General features: G+C 44.0%; 1 protein-coding gene across 2 annotated transcripts in view; it reads left to right on the top strand.

Moving 5' to 3' along the window:
• The window catches only part of gbe1b (glucan (1,4-alpha-), branching enzyme 1b), a 509,684-nt gene that overhangs the window by 440,885 nt on the left and 46,773 nt on the right, over positions 1–22,026 (top strand). For both annotated transcript variants that reach the window (XM_080203341.1, XM_080203342.1), the window contains exon 14: positions 2,948–3,078. In XM_080203341.1, the coding sequence (XP_080059467.1) occupies positions 2,948–3,078 (131 nt within the window). The remainder of the gene's footprint in view (positions 1–2,947; positions 3,079–22,026) is intronic.

Here is a 22,026-nt window from a genome sequence, read left to right on the forward strand (position 1 = left end):
CCATAATCTCTGGTTCTGCATTTAAGTATCTCAGTTTCACCTTCTGAAATTCTCTCTCTCTTGCTCTCTCACTCTTTTTTGCTTGCGCTCTCTCTCTTTCGATTACCTGTGCTCGTTCTCTCTCGCTCTTTTCATTTTTGTTCTTTAACACCCACTCTGGAGCGGCACTGTGGTTAGTGCTGCTGCCTCACAGCGCCAGGGACCTGTGTTCAATTCCTGGCGTGGGTTGCTGTCTGTGTGGAGTTTGCATGTTCTCCCTGTGTCTGGGTGGGTTTCCTCCAGGTGCTCCAGTTTCCTTCCACAGTCCAAAGATGTGCAGGTTAGGTGCATTGGCTGTGCTAAATTCTTCCTCAGTGTACCCAAACAGGTGCTGGAGTGTGACCACTAGGAGATTTTCACAGTAACTTCATTGCAATGTTAATGTAAAGCCTAATTGTGACACTTTAAATAAATAAACCAAAATCCATCAGAAAAGAGGAGGCCTGACCAAAAGCTTGATCAAGTATTTTCTCCTTTGGCTCACTGTCCATTTATTCATCATTTGTCTGTGAGAACCAACACAACCCACTTTTTACATTCGGGGACAATATAACTTCCCGTATTAAGCCAGCAAAGCGTGGTTGGAAAGGAAGCTGCATTTTTATGACACAATGTCACAATCCAGGACTTCGGGAAGAAACAGAAGGTTGGAGAGAATAGAAAGATTGAGAGTATGTTTCAAAAAGAATTTCTGAAGGCAGTTTGGAAGGTAGGTTAGGAGGTAGGTTCCAAGTTGCAAACGGAAGGCCAATGATATGTTTCGAGCAGCGGACTGGGAGGGGGAAGCTGGTGGGTTAGAGACAGAAAGTGTCAAGGGCAGATGGTTACAAGAGTTGAGATTTGGGACTATTTCCAGTGAAGTTGGAGCAGAAGATGTGAGATTTGAAAAGAGGCTTTTAAAATTATGAAGAATATTGTTCATTTTTCTATTCAGGGTTTTACAGGGAATTATCAATTTGGAGTTCTCAAGAAGAGAGTGCAGAGAGGCTAGGAGACATTTCTTTAGCTGCTAAGAGTGGCCTGAAAGGATTTGAAAGTAACTTTCACAAGGAAATTGGATAATTACTTCTAAGGGAAAAAAATATTTCAGGGTAAAGGGAGGGAGGTGTGTTTGGAACTAATCACATAGCTTTTTCTAAGCGATAGCATGGGCGTGGTGGGCTAATGGCCTCCTTCTGCATTAATTTTTACGTGGAATGTCATCACTGAGATTAATCAAAACTGAACACATTTCACCTTTCAAGAGAAGTCACTGATTATTTAAGCAGAGAAGGGGACAGGCATCAGCTATGTCTTCGTGATAAGCACTCATTCTTACCTTCAAATCCCTTTTGCATCAAAGAGTGTCATCACATTGTGAGGCAAAGCAATGCAAAGACAACCATATATTACGTTCACAGCCTATCATATCAAAACATCTCCTTGTGCTTCATGTACAGTGAATTTTTTGATATGCAATGACAGCATGACAAGATCCAAGAGAAAGTGATGCAATAATTATGACCAGTTGGGTTGAGATGATTGCTATGAAGAATATTGGTTCCAGCACTTGATGGCTCCCTGCTCCTCCTCACATGGTATATAGGTATCTGCTCCCCCGATACTTTCAGGCAGTACATTTCAAATCATTGCAACCTGCTAAATCAAAACAAAATTGCATTTTCCTGCCAATTACCTTAAATCTGCGTCCTCTGGTTGTCAACCCTTATGTCACTGGAAACTGTTTCTCCCCATCTACTCTGTCAGTGCCCTTAATAATTTTGAACACCTTATTAAATCTTCTTTTGACCTTCTTCGCTCCAAGGAAAATGCTCCCCACTTCTCTAGTCTGCCTGTCTGTTACACCATGAAATGTTTAATCTCCAATTTAATGGGGAACTAAATAAGACTACTATCCCTTACAATGGCCCGAGCTCCCACAATTGCAACACTCTCCCAGTATGGCACTGGTAGAAGTGAAATTGTAGAAATGTCAGCACAGAAGGAGCTATTTGTTCCAATGTACCTGTGCCAAGTTGAAGCTGCCTGGATAAATCTGACATATGTGAAAGTGTTTGTGGGACTGCAAAATCTCCAGTGAGAGAGTATGGTGCACTTTCACTGTCATTCAGTCTCTTAGAAGCAGGAAGAGAGGTCTTCTAGTGCAGTGGATTGTATCGCTGCTTCTGTTCCAGAACCTCAGACCTTGAGACCCACTCCAGGACTTTCACAGTGGTTAGCACTGCTGCCTCACAGCGCCAGGGACCCGGGTTCAATTCCTGGCTTGGGTGACTGTCTGCGTGTCGTCTGCACATTCTCCCTGTGTCTGCGTCTGTTTCCTGCGGGTGCTCCGGATTCCTCCCACAATCCAAAGGTGTGCAGGTTAGGTGAATTAGCCATACTAAATTCTCCCACAGTGTACCCTAATAGGCGTCGGAGTGTGGCGAATTGAGGAATTTCACAGTAACTTCATTGTAGTGTTAATGTAAGTCTACTCTTGACTAATAAATGAACTTTACTTTGATGGCCAAGGAAGGTGTGTTCATACCACCACAGATTGAACATCAACTTGTAATTCTTTTCAACATAGCCAATAGCTGGCAGTGAAAATAGCAGAGATTTCTGGTCAACCATGTGATAGAAGTTGGAGCCTCTACCATCTCTATCCATAGCTCCTAGCTACAACATGCATATAAAATGGGGACTTCCCAGTGAGTCAGTTGTGGATCAGATTGGTGCCAGTAGCAGTGGTTTGACATCCATTCAGGTTGGGATAAATTCAGGACCTTCCTCATTGCCCCTTGTTGTGGAGACTGCAGCACTGTTTGCTGGACCTGCCTTCGAGCGGAGAACTCAAGAAGAAGACGACGTAAGGAGGAAGTGTGCTTACTTCATTAATAATATATCTTTTGTATTCTTCCCCCTTTAGGCCTATGTGAATGAGAAACATGAAGGAAACAAGGTCATTGCTTTTGAGCGTGCAAATCTTCTTTTTATCTTCAACTTCAATCATGAAAAGAGTTTCCCCGACTACAGAGTGGGAATAGATCAGCCTGGGAAGTATCCTTTACAAAAGGTTTGGCCGCGTGTTACGTTCGGAGCCCGTGTTAGACAGTTCTTGAGATGTTCCTCCATGCTGATCACCCCTTTGGGACAATTACCTTCAATGGTTTGTGAGTGAACCATACGTGAGTAGGTTGCTTTTGAGTTTTATATAAAGTTACATCAAGTATTCTGCACAGAAACATGCCATTATTCCAACTGCTCCATGCCAGTCTTTATGCTCCATGTGAGCCTCCTCCTAATCTACTTTATCTCACTCTATCAGCATAACCTGATTCATAACCTATCATGTACTTATCTTGCTTCCCTTAAATGCATTGCTGCTATTTGCAGGATACAACCTCAGAGTAAGGGTTAGGGTCCATTTACAATAGAGAGAAAGGAATTTCTTCTTTCAGATGGTAGAGAATCTGTGGAATTCTTTACAGCAGAGGGCTGTCGAGGCTGAGTCATTCAGTATGCTCAAGGTTGAGATATGAATATTTTGAATCAGTGAGAGAATCTAGGGTAACATAGAAACAAGAGGAGGTTACTCATTTTGATCATGGCTGATCATCAAATTCAATATCCTTATCCCCCCTTCCCACCATATCCTTTAACCCCAAGAGCTATACCTAATTTCTCCTTAAAATCAGACAATGTTTTGACTTCAGTTACTTCCTGTGGTAATGAATTCCACGCATTCACCACCCTCTGGGTGAAGAAATAAAAGCAAATTACTGCAGATGCTGGAATCTGAAACCAAAAGGGAAAATGCTGGAAAATCTCAGCAGGTCTGGCAGCATCTGTAAGGTGAGAAAAGAGCTGACGTTTCGAGTCCACATGACCCTCTGTCAAAGCTACACCTGATTTTCCAGCATTTTCTCTTCTGGTTTCTGGGTGAAGAAATTTCCCCTCATCTCAGTTCTAAAAGGTTTACTCCTTATCCTCAGACTATGCCCCCTAATTCTGGAGTTATCAAGAATATTCTTTCTGAATCTGCCCTCTTGAATCCTGTTAGAATTTTTTAAGTTTTTATGAGATCCCCTCTAACTCTTTTAAACTGCAGTGAAAATAATCCTAACCAACTTGGTCTCTCCCCATATGAAAAACTTGGGGGTAAGGAAGGAAAGTGAAGCTGAGGATTATATCAGTTCAGTCATAATCTCATTGAATGATGGAGTGAACTCGATGGGCTGAATGGCCTATTTCCGCTCCTACAGTATATGGTATTATAGTCCCAGATAAATATTTGAGTTTTGTCACACCTGATAATTTGAACTTCTCAGTATGCGTAATGTTCTTGTTGACGGTTGGTAGAATTATGCTTAATCATGGCAGGCAATGATTGGGCTTTTAGCTGTCACTTACAAAGCATTTCGGATGACAGTGCTATGGTTATGTTACTGTGGTTATGAACATGGACTTCAACGCGGATAATGTGTAGTGGTCCATTTTGGCAGGTCCAATGGGATGAAGGAATACAATACCAAGGGTAGGACTCTTAGCAGTGTTGAGGAGCAGAAGGACGTTGGGGTCCGGGTCCATAGGAATCTTAAATCAGCCTCGCAGGTGAAGGATGTGGTCAGGAAGGCGTATGGTGTACTAGCCTTGTTTTCTTGGGAAGACCATGTGGTGAGAAATAACAATTTAATCCAGTCTTTAGTTCATTTTTTTAACTTGCCCACATCTTTTTGCCTAGATCCTTTTATCCAGCACCTTCAACATAGTAAAATGTTCAAAGTTTATTTATTAGTGTCACAAGTCGGCTTATATTAACTCTACAATGAAGTAACTGAAAATCGCCTAGCTGCCACACTCTGGCGCCTGTTTGAGGAAACTGAGGGAGAATTTAACATGGCCAATGCATCTAACCAACATGCCTTTCAGACTGTGGTAGGCAACTGGAGCACCCAGAGGAAACCCATGCAGACACGCTGAGAACGTGCAAACTTCACACAGACAGTGACCCAAGATGGATCCCTGACGCTGTGAGGCAGCAGTGCTAACCACTGAGACACCGGACAGCTCACATCTCAAGGTGCTTCACAGGCGTTTTATCAGTCAAAATTTAACACCAAGCCAGTTTCAGGATACATTAGGAATGATTTTAAGGAGCATCTTAAATGTGACGGTAGAGGTAGAGATATGGGGAGGGAATTCCAGAGCTTTACAAATGGATTTAGCAGTGAAAATTGGGGATGCTCAAGAAGGCAATATTGGAGTTCAGAGAACTCAGAGGATTGTAGGGCTGGAGGAAATAGGGAAGGGTGAGACTAATGGACTTGGAAATAAGGATGAGAATTTTAAGATTGTAATGTTGACTTCTGGCCCACCAGTATAGGTCAGCAAGCACGGGATGATGGGTGAACAGAACTTGGTGCAAGTTGGGAAATAGGCAGTGTCCCCAGTGCAAGGTTTTATGTCAGTGCCAAATTTCAAACTGCTGGAATCCCTCTGCTCCATATTGTTCAGAGACATCCCTGCACATTTCTCTCAGTCTTCAAGTGACTGATTATCCATTCATTATTATCTCCATTCACTTTCCATTGCCAAGCCAATTATCTATCCAGCCAGCTAATTTACTATTGATTCTGAGCCTCGTACCATAGCTGTAGATTTCTTCCTGTTTTAATATTGAACGGCTGCTCTTTGAAAGTTATCCATCGGAATTTGCAAGAGACAAACCTTTGTGTGATTTTTTTTTTCCTCATTGCAAAATGCCAGTTCTTGATGTATTGGTGATGGTAAATGTGTTTATGGATCCTGGTATGGTTCATAAGCGCTGTGTGTTCTGGATAATCCAGAGTCTACAGGCAGAAGAGAGCCGCCATAGAATTTGTGCAGTGCAGAAGGAGGACATTCAGCCCATCAAGTCTGCACCAACCCTGACAGAGCACCCCAAGGAGATCCTGTCCCTGTAACCCCATGCATTTACTCTGTTAATCCACCTGCCCTGTACATCTTTGGTCTGTGGGAGGAAGCCGTAGTACCTGGAGGGGACACACACAGATGTGAGGAGAATGTGCAAACTCCACACAGAGTGACTCAAGGCTGGAATTGAACCTGGGTCCCTGGCACTGTGAGGCAGTGTAATCAGTGCAGTGCGGGTTGGAGATTAGATGTTGACAGTCGTATGCTTTGTTCAGTGCAGGTTTTCTGAGTCACAGACAGTTGGAGCACATTGTTTACTTCTGAATGTTTGTTTGTAAATGTTTGTGGCTGCCAGAAAATAAGATCTCACATATATTTAGGAGTAAAATATCATGTTTTAATAATAGAAAACAAAATAGTAATATTGGACAGGGAAGACAGCTAGTACAGAAACCATAATTGGCAAATGTTCCACTATCACCATCTGATAGTTTGCATTTTTAGAATATGTTCAATAACAGTTTCACACATGAATGTCCCCATCTCTTGACTGTAGCTCAGCTCGATGCTCTCTGAATGAATCTTAAAATAACGAGGGAACTAAAATCAGGAATTCCCTGAGGAATCTTCCAGGCATTGATCACCTTTAGCTGGGACTGTCTGGGGTGCATCTTGCTTCGAGGAAAGTTGCCTCCACAATAGCTTGCAAAACAAAATCAGGAAACCTGATCAGATCAAACAATGTGTCATAAAAACAGAAAAATGCTGGAAAATCTCAAAGGGTCATCCAGACTCAAAACATTGGCTCTATTCTCTATCAACAGATGCTGTCAGACTTGCTGAGATCTTCCAGCATTTTTCTGTTTTTGTTCAGATTCCAGCATCTGTAGTATTATGCATTTATCAAAGAATGTGCCATCTAGCAGTCAAATTATGCAGGTGCAGTACTCCATCAAATGCACGTTAGTCATTGTTAATTGAGGAATTTCAGTTATGAAGATTGATTGGAGAAGTTGGGGCTGTTTTCCTTGGAGGAAAACAGGCTGAGAGGAGATCTGATGTTTTCAAAATCGATAAAGAACAGTACAGCACAGGAACAGGCCTTTCGGCCCACTGAGCCTGCACCAATCACGTTTATCTTTCTAAACCTATTGCTTATATCCCTCTATTCCCATTTGTTCATATTGCCTATCAAGATAAACCTTAAATGTGACTAACATAACTGCCTCAACCATCTCACTGGTAGTGCGTTCCAGACCCTCACCACCCTCTGTGTAAACAAAAAACTTGCCTCGTACATCTCCACTGAACCTTTCCCCCCCTTACCTTGAACTTGTACCTCCTTGTAAATGTCATTTCTGCCCTGGGAAAAAGCTTCCAACTATTCACCCTATCTATACCCCTCATAATTTTATAAACTTCTGTCAGGTCGCCCCTCAGCCTCCGTCTTTCCATCATGAGGGTTCTGGACAGAGTAGCTCGGGAGAGAAAGGACTGTGAAAAGGGGGAGGACACAGATTTAAGGTAATTTGCGAAAGAAATAATAGTGATATAAGAACAGACATGCAGAAAATGGTTACGGTCTGGAAAGTACTGTCTGATTGTGTGATGGAGATAGATTCAATCGAGACATTTGAAAGGGTATTAGACTGTTACTTGAAAAGGAAGAATGTGCAAGGTTATGGAGAGAAGGCAGGATAATGGCAGCAAGTTCATTCAGAGAGCTGGTGCAGGCAGAATGCACTGAATGGCTGCAACAAATTCTGTGATTCGTATCTGCTTTATATTAACTTCAGAGTTCAAAAAGTTGCAAATTCTGTTGTTGGTATTTATTCCGAGTTGCAGTTGCATGTGCAAGACTACAATTTAGTGACCGCAACGTGTCTCGTGCTCTGTAGGGCAAACCATTCCATTGCAGCTAATAATTGGCATTCCACTCCATTAGTGTGTGATAATTTTTAAGGGAAGACTATTTGCATTAAGAAATGTATCCCTTTTCATTCAACTTCTCTGTCTGCAAAGTGGTACAGGCATGAAGGGTTGAACCATTTTCCTCTGTGTAACATTCTATTCTCTCCATCTGTCTGTTGTTTCATAATGGAGGTGTGGGGAAGTGTGTGCGCGGGGAAGAGATGGGCTGTTGATTCCCCCTCCCCCAAGACAGCGTACAGCAGGGGGATCTCTATTAGTGTTCTACATAGTTCAGATTAATTCAGGTCCTGCCGTGTCCAGCATTGTATCTCCAGCCGCTAATGAACAAATAAGGTTGATGGAATGAATTACAATTTGGTCCCTTGAAGCTTGTGAATGTCTTTAGAATCTCGTACTTTGTAAGCTGCTTTGAGGTTTATTTATTCATGCGTCCTTCTCTGTTGAGATTGCATTGTGTATAATGTGTAAGAGGAGGAATGTGAGTTCATACAAAAGGTGCAATTCCGTTTATTTGGTTTCTGACTTTTAAATGTGGTTTTTAGCCTTGAGTTTATAATGCTTCTTGCCATTCATCAAAGTACTTTGTCTAATACACAGTGAAATGCACAGTTTTAAGAGGTATTCTGCACCACCAAAAGGAAGGATTAGGGCTAATTGAATATAATCCTACAGTGCAGAAGGAGGCCACTCAGCCCATCACATCTGCACCAACCACAATCCCAACCAGACCCTATCCCATTAACCCCAGGCATATATCCTGATAATCCTCCTGACACTAAGGGGCAATTTAGCATGGCCAATCCAGCTAACCCACACATCTTTGGACAGTGGGAGGAAACTGGAGCACCAGGAGGAAACCCACACAGACACGGGGAGAATGTGCAAACTCCACGCAGACAGTGACCCAAGCCATGTCCCTGGTGCTGTGAGGCAGCAGTGCTAACCGTTGTGCCACTGTGCTGTCCGTAGCTCGCTCAGGGAATGGTCCAAACATGCTTTGTAATTCTGTAACATTCTACAGACTACTGTGAGGTAAACAAAGACTTGTTCTGCTTTTTGAGGGGCATGGATAGAGTGGATAGTCAGAAGTTTTTTCCCAGGGTGGAAGCGTCAATTACTAGGGGGCACAGTTTTAAGGTGCGAGGGGCAAGATTTAAAGGAGCTGTACGAGGTACGTTTTTTACACAGAAGGTGGTGGGCACCTGGAACTTGCTGCCAGGAGAGGTCATGGAAACAGACACGATAGTGCCTTTTGAGGGACATCTTGACAAATACATGAATAGGATGGGAATAGAAGGATATGGTCCCCAGAAGGGTAGGGAGTTTTAGTTGTCGGGCAGCACAGTCGGTGCAGGCTTGGAGAGCAATAGGGCCTGTTCCTGTGCTGTAAATTTTTTTGTTCCTGTTCTTTGATGTTAAAGGAAGAATGTTGGCCAGGTCACTGGCAGAAGTCACCATTCTTCTTCAAATAGGACCATTGAATCTCTCAGTTTTCACTTTCCCCCAGTGCGATGGGAATTTTGGGCTTATGCAAAGATAGCGTCAGCACAGCACTCCCTCAGTACTGCACTGGACTGTCAGCCTGGCTTTCTGAACCCTGTATTACAGAAAGTGCTTGCATTGATACAGTCGCCTTTCATGACCTCACAATTTCTAAAGCGTTTCACAGTCAATGAAGTGTGTTTTAAGTGCAGGCACTGCTGTAATTAAGGTCAAAAAGTCTTGGTGGTTGTGTGTTCAATTCTCTTGAGGTTTTTTTCTGTTTCTATTTTAACCCATCAGTAGTAATTACTTTAATTGTGACAGAACTGTTCTATATTTTAGCTAAATCCTGTAACAACAGTAATTATAACCAATGCCGCAGTTAAAATTGGTTTGGAAAGATGAATGTAATTTCATTTTCACAGTATAGCATACTGAAGAGGCATTTTTATTTCAAAAATTGATACAAGCTATTTAACTGGTATTACAATTGGCAAAATTGATCGAAGTAAGTTGCTCAGGGTGGTGAGGGGTCCACATGGGACAAAATTTAAAACTGGTAAGATAAGAAGGAAGTCTTTTTGAACTTTTTCACGAAAAGAATACAGATCAACGTAACCAGATCAAAGTAATCAGTAAACCCATAAATAAGGCCACAAGATATTTAGATTTGTTTCTTGAGAGTTGGTGGATATGTTGAGAAGATATCACCCAAGGATCTACAGTGAGACGCTACAGCTTTTCATCAGATTCACAAATGTCTTGGTGGAAAGAGTTGAAGAGCTAGATGTTGAAATTAACTTGGGTGGCACAGTCAGAAACGTAGTTGCAAGCACAAGATCACAAAGAGTCATCAGAAATCTAAGTGAGTGAGCAAATCTATGGCAGTTGGAGTTTATTGGGCATCCAATTTGATCCGAAATGGCAAGAAGCCAGAAACCACTTTGAGTTTTAACAATCTAACTACAAAAATCATTGAACACAAGCAGACAAGGACCAACATAACTTAAATGGTTAATGGAATATTATTAGCCCTTTTGTAGGCAGGTGGAAGTTATGTTACATTTACATGGAGCTGGTTAATTCCACCTGAAGCATTGCATTCAGTTCTGGGCACTGCACATCAACAAGAAAATATTGGCCTGTGACTTCCTCAGAATGTCAATCTTTTGTCAGATTGCCTCTCTGAATGAACTTATCTTCGCTGGGGTTCCGAAACCCCCGACTTGTCCAACCTTCCTCACTCAGGCGGGGGGAGACAGGAGCAGGGAACCTTGCCCCCTGGCAGCTTCGGTGTGGAGTTACTGGGACGTTGGGTAAGACATGCCCCTTTTTATATCAGTTACTGCTGATGTTTAAAGAGAGCAGTGTTTTAGGCAATCTGGTGAGGGAGTGAGGCCATTAGGCCACAGGAGAAACCAGGGATGGGAGCAAATGCAACACTGGCACCCTATAAAAGAACAATCTGTTGAGGCTGTCAAAATTGAAATTAAAGCATTTTTGGGGAGGTAGTGGGTGATGTGATTGCGGGATACTGGGAGAAGGTGGCTAGGTGAGATTGAGCAGTATGGGGAAATGTGGATTGTAGAAGTTGATCTGTCAAATCGATTAAGTCTGCAAGTCTTTGTATGTTCCCCTTTTTGTTAAATAGTTTTAAAACTGTGCCATGAAGAGAGAGAGAGTCAAACAGTGTAGAAAAGGCCCTTCGGCCCATCAAGTCTACACTAACAATAACTACCACTAAAGTTGCACCAATCCCATTTTCCAGCATTTGTCCCATATCCTTGAATGTTAAGTGCACATCCAAATGCTTTTTAAAGGTTGTCAGGTTCCCGGCCTCCACTACCTTCCCAGGCAGCACATTCCAGATTCCCACCATCTTCTGAGTGAAATTTGTTTTATCAAACCCCCTCTGAATTTCCTGCCCCTCACCCTAAAAGTGTGCCTCCTCATGATTGACCCCTTAACCCTCAAGGGGAACAGCTGCTTCCTAATCACTGTGTCCATACCACCCATAATCTTATGCACCTCAGTCATGTCCCCCTCAGCCTTCTGTGCTCTAAAGAAAAACAACTCCCACCCACCTGACAAAGGAACAGCCAGTTCTGAAAGCTAGTAGCACTTGCTACAAATAAATCTGTTGGACTTTAACTTGGTGTTGTGAGACTTCTTACTAAAGAAAACAATCCAAGACTATCCAGTCTCTCCTTATCGCTCAAATGCTCCATCCTAAGCAACATTCTGGTGAATCGCCTCCGTACTCCCTCTATGCTATCACATCCTTCCTGTAGTGAGGTGACCAGAACTCCACACAGCTCTCACTGTGGCCTAACCAATGCTCTGTACAATTCCAATATTACCTCCTGCTCTGATAAGGTGTACCACGACTGATAAAAGCAAGTGTCCCATATGCCTTCTTAACTATCCTATTCATGTGCTCTGCCGACTTGGGGGATCTGTGAATAATTACGTCATGTTCCCTCTGTTTCTCTGAGCTTCCCAGTGTCCTGACATTCATTAAATACTCCCCTGTCTTGCCTTGTTGTTTCGTTCAAAATACATCACCTCGCACTTATCAGGGTTAAATACCATCTGCCACTGCTCTGCCCATCTGACTAACCCATCTATACCATCCTGTAACCTGCAACCACCTGCTTCACTAAAACTACCATTCCAGTGACAAAGGTGGGAGGATTGAGGAGAAGCTTTGGGGCGAGATAAAGAGCTTGGCATTTTAAAACGGCCAAAGTACAAGTGGTCTTGAATTGACATCGGGCGTTTCACTACCTCAGAGTGTTCCAGTGAAATATTTTTGAAATTATATAAGAAATATGAAAGCCTGTCTATGCATAGCAGGATCCCACAGGAAACAATGTGATCATAAGCAGGTAATGTGTTTGTAATGATGTTGGTGGAGGGATGACTATTGGCTGATCACACCAGGGGGATCTCTTCCAAAGTGGATAGAGTTGCTGCCACAGATATGCCTTTGTCTGGAAAGTGTGTGTATGTGAGAGACTCTCACAATGGCTTAACAATGCTAGAATGATAGAATCCTACAATGCAGAAGGAGGCCATTCGGCCCATCGAGTGCACTGACCGCAACCCCACCCAGGTCCTATTCCCCATAACCCCATGCATTTACCCCAGCTAGCCCCCGACACTAAGAGACAATTTATAAGAACATAAGAAATAGGAGCAGGAGTAGGCCATCTAGCCCTTCGAGCCTGCCCCGCCATTCAACAAGATCATGGCTGATCTGTCGTGGCTCAGTTCCACATTCCCGCCCTCTCCCCATAACCCTTAATCCCCTTACCTATCAAAAACCTATCAACCCGCGTCTTAAATATATTGAGCGAGGCAGCCTCCACCACTTCAACGGGCAGAGAATTCCAGAGATTCACCACCCTTTGAGTGAAAAAGTTCCTCCTCAACTCCGTTCTAAACCGCCCCCCCTTTATCTTGAGGCTGTGCCCCCTAGTCCTACTGTACTTTCTGAGCGGGAAGAGTGTCTCCACCTCTATCCTATCCATCCCATTCATCATCTTATATGTCTCAATGAGATCTCCCCTCATTCTTCTAAACTCTAACGAGTACAAGCCTAGTTTATTCAGCTACAAGCCTAGTTTATTCAGCTTGGTCAATCTACCTAACCTGCACACTTTTGGACTGTGGGAGGAATCTGGAGCACCCAGAGGAGACCCACACAGACACAGGAAGAATGTGCAGACTCCATACAGACAGTGACCCAAGCCAGGAATTGACCCAGTTCCCTGGCATTGTGAGGCAGCAGTGCTAACCACTGTGCTACCGTGCCGAGCTGGCAGTGCTGATTTATCTTTTTTTAAGCTACTGAATGATGTTTCTCAGATTGGATCTGTGTTCAGAGAGTGAAGATTCTGTTCACCGTTTGTTGAAATCCTCTCATTCAGCAGCATTTTAATCTCTCCCAAAAACATTGCAGTTATTAGACTCCGAGTAAATCGTTTTCATGAACTCAAACAACTTAACACAGCTGGACCTTTAGTGGGGAACTTCAAAGCCCTATTGACTTTTATTCAGCATCAAAGCTCATTGACTGTTTGTGAATTGACAGCCTCGTGCTTTCCTTGTGTAAACGTTATACAGATTTGGTTATTACTGACTTTTCAGCTGTCCTCTTCAATCTGTGCTTCCACACAGATATTTCAGAGCTTTTATTATGGAGAACAGCAACAAGCAAATTAGTTTTGAGTTCTGGTCATGTTTTATGAATTTGGAAACAGTGAAATTGTTCAGAATATTGTCAGGAGAATCTGTAAGAACCAGAAAGCTAGGTGTCAAAGGATGTGGGAATTCATCAAGGTAGAAATTCTGTGATTGGTGTTTCTTGTCCCATTCCTCCCATGAAGCCATTAATTAATGCTGAGGAGTGGGTCCAAGAACATCAAGTGGCCATCTTTGGCAGGCTACTTAATCACACAATGAGGCTTCACGCCTTTAACAGAATCGATCTGAACTACCAAAATAGCAGAAGGAAAAGCTGCTGGGCTATTGGAAAGGAGCAGGTGGTGAGATTAATTGGGCAGGTTTACCAAAGCACCAGCAGAAAGACGATACTCCAAGTGGCGACTTCCTCCTGTGCTGTTAAGGTCTGTGTCCAAACTTCTGTATTTTCAATCGGTGGTTCGCAAACTCTGTCCCCTTCTTCTCACAGTAACTTCATTGCAGTACTAATATAAGCTGACTTGTGACATTAATAAATAAGCTAAACTTTCTCTGACTCCCCCCCCCATCTTTCTTTTCCTGTTCTTTCCCCTTCCCCCCTCAACTCCCCTCCCCTACATAAGAACATAAGAAATAGGAGCAGGAGTAGGCCATCTAGCCCTTCGAGCCTGTCCCGCCATTCAATAAGATCATGGCTGATCTGAAGTGGATCAGTTCCACTTCCCTGCTTTCTCCCCATAACCCTTAATTCCCTTGTTTATCAGAAACCTATCTATCTGTGACTTAAATATATTTAGCGAGGCAGCCTCCACCACTTCAACGGGCAGAGAATGCCAGAGATTCACCACCCTTTGAGTGAAGAAGTTCCTCCTCAACTCTGATCTAAACTGCCCCCCCCCCTCTTATCTTGAGGTTGTGCCCTCTAGTCCTGCTATCCTTTCTAACTCCCCTCCCCTGCCCCCTCAACTCCCCTGGCCCCCCCCCCCCTCCCCTCGCCCCATTTCCTCCTCCCTCTCCTTCCCCTCCCCTCAGGCAAGCCAATGATTTTTATTGTGAAGTATGCCACCTCCTGTTAACAATGTCCGTTCTCCCTGAAATGAAATCGAAATGCAGAGCCAGGCTTGCCTGTACAACAGCCTGACTTTGCATCAACAAGGAGCAGGCACTTGTTCTGGTTTTGAGCCCTAGGCTGGTTATAGTGGAGTCCCAGCCAAAGCTCTAATGGATTTTGTCTCATCATACATTTAGTGATGTCAGACTGTTGTTGGATGCGGGTTGACTCAGTGCAGAGAATGTAGATTCACCTTCCCTGCAGTGGGTTACAGCTGGAGAGCTGATATTGATAATGTACACATTGGGCAGTGTAATAGTGCTCTGTCTCCCCCTATTGCTCATTGTAGTTCTAGCCAGAACGATAACAGGTTCTATCACTGGACTGGGCTGGATGTTGCAATGCCTACTGAGGCTCTTGCAACAATAATATGAATGCACAGCATAGATTCATGCTACTTGGCACAACAGGTCTATATTGATATTTATGTTCCTCATTCCACTTATCATCTTAAACGCTGTTACCATATCATTTTGTTATTTTATTCCTTTTTCCCTCAAGCACTTAAAGCTATCTGTGATATTGTCTTCAGCTCCTCCTTGTAAATGTGAGTTCCATATTCTCACCACTCTCGGTAAAAAACTTGCTCCCAGATAGTAACTTGTATTCATATAACATCTTTAATGTAGATAATGAAGAAAACAAACTCCATTACTGTCATTCAAAAGCAAAATAGACGTGCTGGTTAGGTTGCATTGATCTGAACAGGCGCCGGACTATGGCGACTAGGGGAGTGTCACAGTAACTTCTTTGCAGTGTTATTGTAAGCCTTACTTGTGATTAATAGATTTTAATTTTTACTTTACTTTAAATACAATTAATGCTAGAAATGTGAAAATGCAACAAAAAATTGATGGAAATATTCAGCAAAATGGGCTAAGTGTTAGTAGGGATTATGAAGTATATTAATATTGGTAGAGGCTTATTAGCAGCAGTAAGGTCTATTGGGGGAAATGAGGTTACCTATTAAAAGCAGGAGTGCTCCAACATCTCGAGTGCATATCCTGTGCTATGTGGGAACTCCATTCTTCCCATGTCTTGGATGACCATTGTGTGGGAGTGTCATTCGTTGTAGCAGCTTGGGCAGTAGTTGGCATCACTGTGGTGAATCCATGAGGTTGAGAGCTTCATGGATATCATATTTATAGATGTGGTCATCAGGCAGTTTAGGAGTATGCAGGAAGAGAAGGGGTGGGTGAAGAGCAGGCAGTCAAAAACAAAAGTTGAGAATAGTTCAGGAATCCTCTGAGTGCATCACAATCTCCAGCTAGATTCAGTTCTAAATACTGATGAGAGTGATGATTCATCTGGAGGGCAGTCAGAGTCAAGTCCATGGCATAATAGTTCAGCTGTACAGAAGAGTACAAGGGAGGCTAGAAGAGCAATGGTGAGAGGTAACAGGCTATTTAGGGGAAATAGACAGGCACTCCTTTGGCCGCAGACTTGAAACCTGGGTGAGGGTTGCCTCCCTAGTGCCAGAGTAGGATGCAACTGAACAACTGCAGAGCATGCTGAGAGTGGGGGGTGAACAGCCAGCAGTGGTGGCCCACATCAGTACAGGCAACATGGGCAGAAAGTGGGATGTAATCCTGCAGTCAGAATTTAGGAAACTAAGTTTAAAGTTAGTAAGCAGGACCACTAAAGTAGTAATCTCTGGATTGCTCCCAGAACCATGTGCAATTGAATATACAAATTAAGAGGCTAAGACAGGTGAATGTGTGGCTGGAAAGCTGGTGCAGGAGGGAGGATTTGGATTCCCAAAACACTGAGATCAGCTCTGGAGGAGACAGATCTGCATATGCTGAGTAGAACTGGACTGAGTTCCAAGTCACTCACTATCCTGACTTAGAATCATAGAATCCCTACAGTGCAGAAGGAGGCCATTTGGCCCATTGAGTCTGCATCAACCACAAACCTACCCAGACCCTATTACCGTAACCCTGCTAATCTCCCTTGGCATTAGAGTCTATTTAGCATGGCCAATCAACCTCACCTGCGCATCTTTGGAATGTGGAAGGAACCGGAGCACCCAGAGGAAACCCATGCAGACATGGGGAGAACGTGCAAACTCTGCACGGGCAGTGACCCAAGGTCAGAATTGAACCCGGGTCCCTGGTGCTGTGAGGCAACAGTGCACCATTCCTTCAGTGTCACTGGGTCAAAATTCAGGGACTTCCTCCCTAACAGCACTGTGGGTGTACCTACACCACAGGGCTTGTAGCAATTCAAGAAGGCAACTCATCACCACCTTCTCATGAGCAACTAGGGATGGGCAATAAATGCTGGTCTAGCCAGCAACACCCACATCCCTTAATTGAATTTTTAAAAAGTAAGTGTGGAAATTATAGAGGGACAGGCCGTAATTTTTCAGCCTTCCTTCAACTCAAGAATGTTGCCAGAGGAATGAAGAAATTCAAAAGTTGTGTTGTCCTTGTTCAGTAAAGTATATTGAGATAAACTCAGCAATTACAGACCATTGGTTTAACTTTGATGATAGAATAATTTCTGAAACAAGAATTATGACAAACTGAATAATCATGTGGGCAAACGCAAGTTAATTAAGGAAAACCAGCATGTATTTGTTGAGGGCAAATATTTTAATTAACTTGCTGGAGTTTTTCGGGGACGTAACAGAGGATTGATGAGGGTAATCTTGTCAATATAGTGTACATGAGCTTCCAAAAGCATTTAATAGAGTGCCACACAACAGACTTATGAGGAAAGTTAAAACTCATGGAATAAGAGAGACAGCTGTAACATGGGTGTGAAATGGCGGCACAGTGGTTAGCACTGCTGCTTAACAGCTCCAGGAACCTGGGTTCGATTCCTTGCTTGGGTCACTGTCTGTGCAAAGTTTGCATGTTCTCCCCGTGTCTACACGGGTTTCCGCCGGGTGCTCCAGTTTCCTCCCACATTCTGAAAGAGGTGCCGGTTAGGGTGCATTGACCAGAACAGACGCCAGACTGTGGTGACTAGGGGAATTTCACAGTAACTTAACTGCAGTGTTAATGTTATCCTTACTTGTGACTAAGAAATAAACTTTAAATTGGCTGACTGTCAGAAACCAGATTAGCTTAATGGATGTTTTACAGGCTGGAGGAAGATTTATAGTGGAGTTCCCAGGGGCCAGTGTTGGGATCCCTGCACTTCCTGACACATATTTATGACCTAGACCTTGGTGTAGCGAGCACAGTTTCAAAATTTGCAGATATGAAATTGGAAGCATTGTGCAGCATGAGGCAGTTAATATCGAACTTTGAAAGGATATGAGCGAGCAAATGGCAGATCAAGTTCAATACCGGAAACTGTAAGTGATTCATTTTGTTAGGAAGACAACATAAAATAAAAGTGGGGGAAGGAGCAGAGAGACTGTGTAAAATACAAAAGTCATTAATGAGAAAGGATAGGTTTAGAGAGCAATTAATAATGTACTTCATAAAATCATAGAATCCTACAGTGCAGAAGGAGACCATTTGGCCCATTGAGTTTGCACCGTCCACAATCCCAAGCAGGCCCCATCCCCATAACCCCATGCATTTACCCTAGCTAGCCCCCTGGCACTGAGGGGCAATTTAGCATGGCCAATTCACCTACCCGCACATCTTTGGACTGTGGGAGGAAATCGGAGCACCTGGAGACACAGGGAGAATGTGTGCAAATTCCATACAGGCAGTGACCCAAGCCGGGAATCAAATCCAGGCCCCTGGCGCTGTGAAGCAGCAGTGCTAACCGCTGTGCCACCGTACCATCCTTTCTATCCTGAGCTTTGTGAATATGGGCATAGAGTACAAGAGAAAGAGGGTTATGTTTCATTTGGGTAAGATACTGGAGTATTGCATTCAGTTCCAGGTACCACATTTCAGGGAGGATGTGAGAGTATTTAGGAGATTGCAGAAAAGATCCATACAAATGGTTCCAGTGATGGGGAACATCGATTCTGTAGATAGATTAGAAAAGTTGGGGCTGTTTTCCATAGTAAAAATGATAAGAAGAAATTTAATCAAGATGTTCATTAAGGTGAGATATCTGGACAGAAAGAGAGAGAAAGAATCAAAAACAAGAGGGCATTGATTCAATGTAATTTGTAAAAGAAGCAGAAGTTACACAAGGGTAAACCTTTTCACTCAGCAAGTAGTTAGGTCTCAAATGCTCTGCCTGGGTAAAAGTGGAGGCAAGTTCAATCAAGGCATTCAAAAAGGAACTAGACTGTTGTATGGAAAGGAAGGATGTGCAGGGTTACGGTGCGACAGTGGGAGAATGGTACTCGGTGAATCGCTCACTCTACTTACGTGGTGAAAAACTGCAGCAGGCGACGGTGCAGAGGGACCTCGGGGTCCTTGTGCATGAGTCGCAAAAACCCAGCTTGCAGGTGCAGCAGGTGGTCAGGAAGGCGAATGGGATGCTGGCCTTCATAGCGAGGGGGATTGAATATAAAAGTAGGGAGGTCTTGCTGCAGCTGTATAGGGCACTGGTGAGGCCGCAGCTGGAGTACTGTGTGCAGTTTTGGTCGCTGCACTTACGCAAGGATATTTTGGCCTTGGAGGGAGTGCAGAGGAGGTTTACTAGGCTGATACCAGAGTTGAGGGGGTTGAGCTATGAGGAGAGGCTGAATAAACTGGGCTTGTACTCGTTAGAGTTTAGAAGAATGAGGGGAGATCTCATTGAGAAGTATAAGATGATGAATGGGATGGATAGGATAGAGGTGGAGAGACTCTTCCCGCTCAGAAAGGACAGTAGGACTAGGGGGCACAGCCTCAAGATAAAGGGGGGACGGTTTAGAACGGGGTTAAGGAGGAACTTCTTCACTCAAAGGGTGGTGAATCTCTGGAACTCTCTGCCCGTTGAAGTGGTGGAGGCTGCCTCGCTAAATATTTTTAAGACGCGGGTTGATGGGTTTTTGATAAGTGAGGGGATTAAGGGTTATGGGGAGAGGGCGGGAAAGTGGAACTGAGCCACGACAGATCAGCCATGATCTTATTGAATGGCGGGGCAGGCTCGAGGGGCTAGATGGCCTACTCCTCCTATTTCTTATGTTCTTATGTTGACATGATGGACTGAATGGCCGCCTCCTATTCTGTAATGATTATGAGAAATAGAGTTAACATTTCAAATAGTTTATCTTTTATCAGTGTCATTATTGTTGTATGATGTGACCACCGGGCTGTTAGATGGTGAAGTGGTTGCACCTTATGGTTTCACCGAGAACCAGAGGGCACAAACTCAGGCTAAAGGGATGACCCTTTAAAACAGAGATGAGGAAGAATTACTTCAGCCAGAGAGTGGTGAATCTGTGGAACTTTGCCACAGAAGGCTGTGGAGGCCAGGTCATTGAGTGTCTTTAAGACAGAGATAGATAGGTTCTTGATTAATAAGGGGATCAGGGGTTATGGGGAAAAGACAGGAGAATGGGGATGAGAAAAATATCAGCCATGATAGAATGGCGCAGCAGACTCGGTGGGCCAAGTGGCCTAATTCTGCTCCTATATCTTACGGTCTAAAGGTTTTATTTCTGTTGCTTGTGCCATTGTTCATGGAAGCAACTGTGGATGTGAGAACAGCAGACTTAATAGCACAAAAGCAGCGAAGAAGGGGTGAAGAGGGATCAATATATTTCCAAGCCCAGGGATCAATGGGACACACATGCACATGTCTTTGACATGTAGCAGTTTGTGAACTTTTCAGTGCCGACCTACCTCAGCAGTGTGAGGCAATGTGCCTCGGGAAAACAAGTTTAAAATAAATGAGGGAGGATGTTTGGAGGAACTGTCCTGCACTTTTGCAAATAATGCCAAAGATTTGTGTCCACCTGAACGAGAAGGTAGGCACTACTGGAGTACCAGCCTGAGTTTTGTGTTCTAACCTTGGGAGTTGGATTTCAATCCTGATTTTCTGACTGAGGGGAGAGTGTTATTTACTGAGCAGTGGCTAACACTGTGAGTTAGATGGTGAATGGAGGCTCTCTCAAGTTTATGGTGAACATTTCATGGCCTTGCAGTTGTTTACTGTTCATTCAAAATCAGTTTTGAACTAAAAACATTGATTTATCCCAATTATGATTTAGTAATAATATTGCAGAGTAAAAATGCTAAAATGCTGCTGACCTGCTAACCACTCTGCTGCTGTACCACTGGGGCAGCATGGGGTGAGCAATACTGCCTCACAGTGCCAGGGACCCGGGTTCGATTGCCGGCTTGGGTCGCTGTCTGTGTGGAGTTTGCACGTTCTCCCCGTGTCTTCGTGGGTTTCCAAAGAACAAAGAAAGAACAAAGAACAACCCAGCATGGGAAACAGGCCCTTCGGCCCAACAAGCCCACGCCGCCGCATCACCCTACACCTATTCTACCCTGCGTATCTACATATAGAACCCCTGACTTAGCCAGATTCAGGGGAGAATAGTGTCAATTTGGTAAAACCAATCAGCCTAAGAGCACATCTTTGGGGTGTGGGAGGAAACCGGAGCGCCCGGAGGAAACCCATGCAACCACAGGGAGAATGCACAAACTCCCACAGACACAGGCCCAAATCCATGTATCTGCACAGCTAGCAGTGCTAGTCACCGAGCTGTTGCGGCGCCCGTCTACCGGTCCAGGATCAAGCACACACGCCGACACGAAGTACTAGGCCACTCCCGGAACCTCCAGGAGCAGCCCACGCACAACCCACCGTGTGCATGCCCCTCGTTTGACAACGAGGTGGACCTCCACCTGCGGAGTGAAAAGACAAAAACGTTAATCACAAGCCTGCCTTTCCGGTGTCTCCCGAGGTTCTAACCCTTATTCAATAACCCCTACCATAACCCTCCATCCTCGTTTCACTCACGTGCCTATCTAACTGAACCTTAAACGAGTCCAACGTTCCCGCCTCCACCACCCCACTCGGTAGCGCGTTCCATACCCCCACTACTCTCTGCGTAAAGAACCTTCCTCTCATATCCAAATTATACCTCTCCCCCCTCACCCTTAAATCATGTCCTCTTGTATTCGTAACCAATCTAGGGAGCAGTCTCTCACTATTGACCTTGTCTATTCCCTTCAGTATCTTATATACCTCTATCATGTCACCCCTCAATCTCCGTCTTTCCAAAGAGAACAGTCCCAGTTTCTCCAACCTTTCCTCGTAACCCAACCCCTCCATGCCAGGCAACATCCTGGTAAACCTCCTCTGCACCCTTTCCAGAGCCTCCACGTCCTTCCGGTAGTAAGGTGACCAGAACTGGACGCAGTACTCCAAATGCGGTCTAACTAACGTTCTATACAACTGAAGCATTAGACGGCAGCTTTTAAACTCTATACCTCTTCCTATAAAGGCTAGCATTCCATAAGCCTTCCTGACAACATTCTCCACTTGTGTCACAACCTTCA

Source organism: Carcharhinus amblyrhynchos, chromosome 15, assembly GCF_965287045.1.
Source record: "Carcharhinus amblyrhynchos chromosome 15, sCarAmb.v2.hapA, whole genome shotgun sequence".
Classification (NCBI taxonomy): Eukaryota; Metazoa; Chordata; class Chondrichthyes; order Carcharhiniformes; family Carcharhinidae; genus Carcharhinus; species Carcharhinus amblyrhynchos.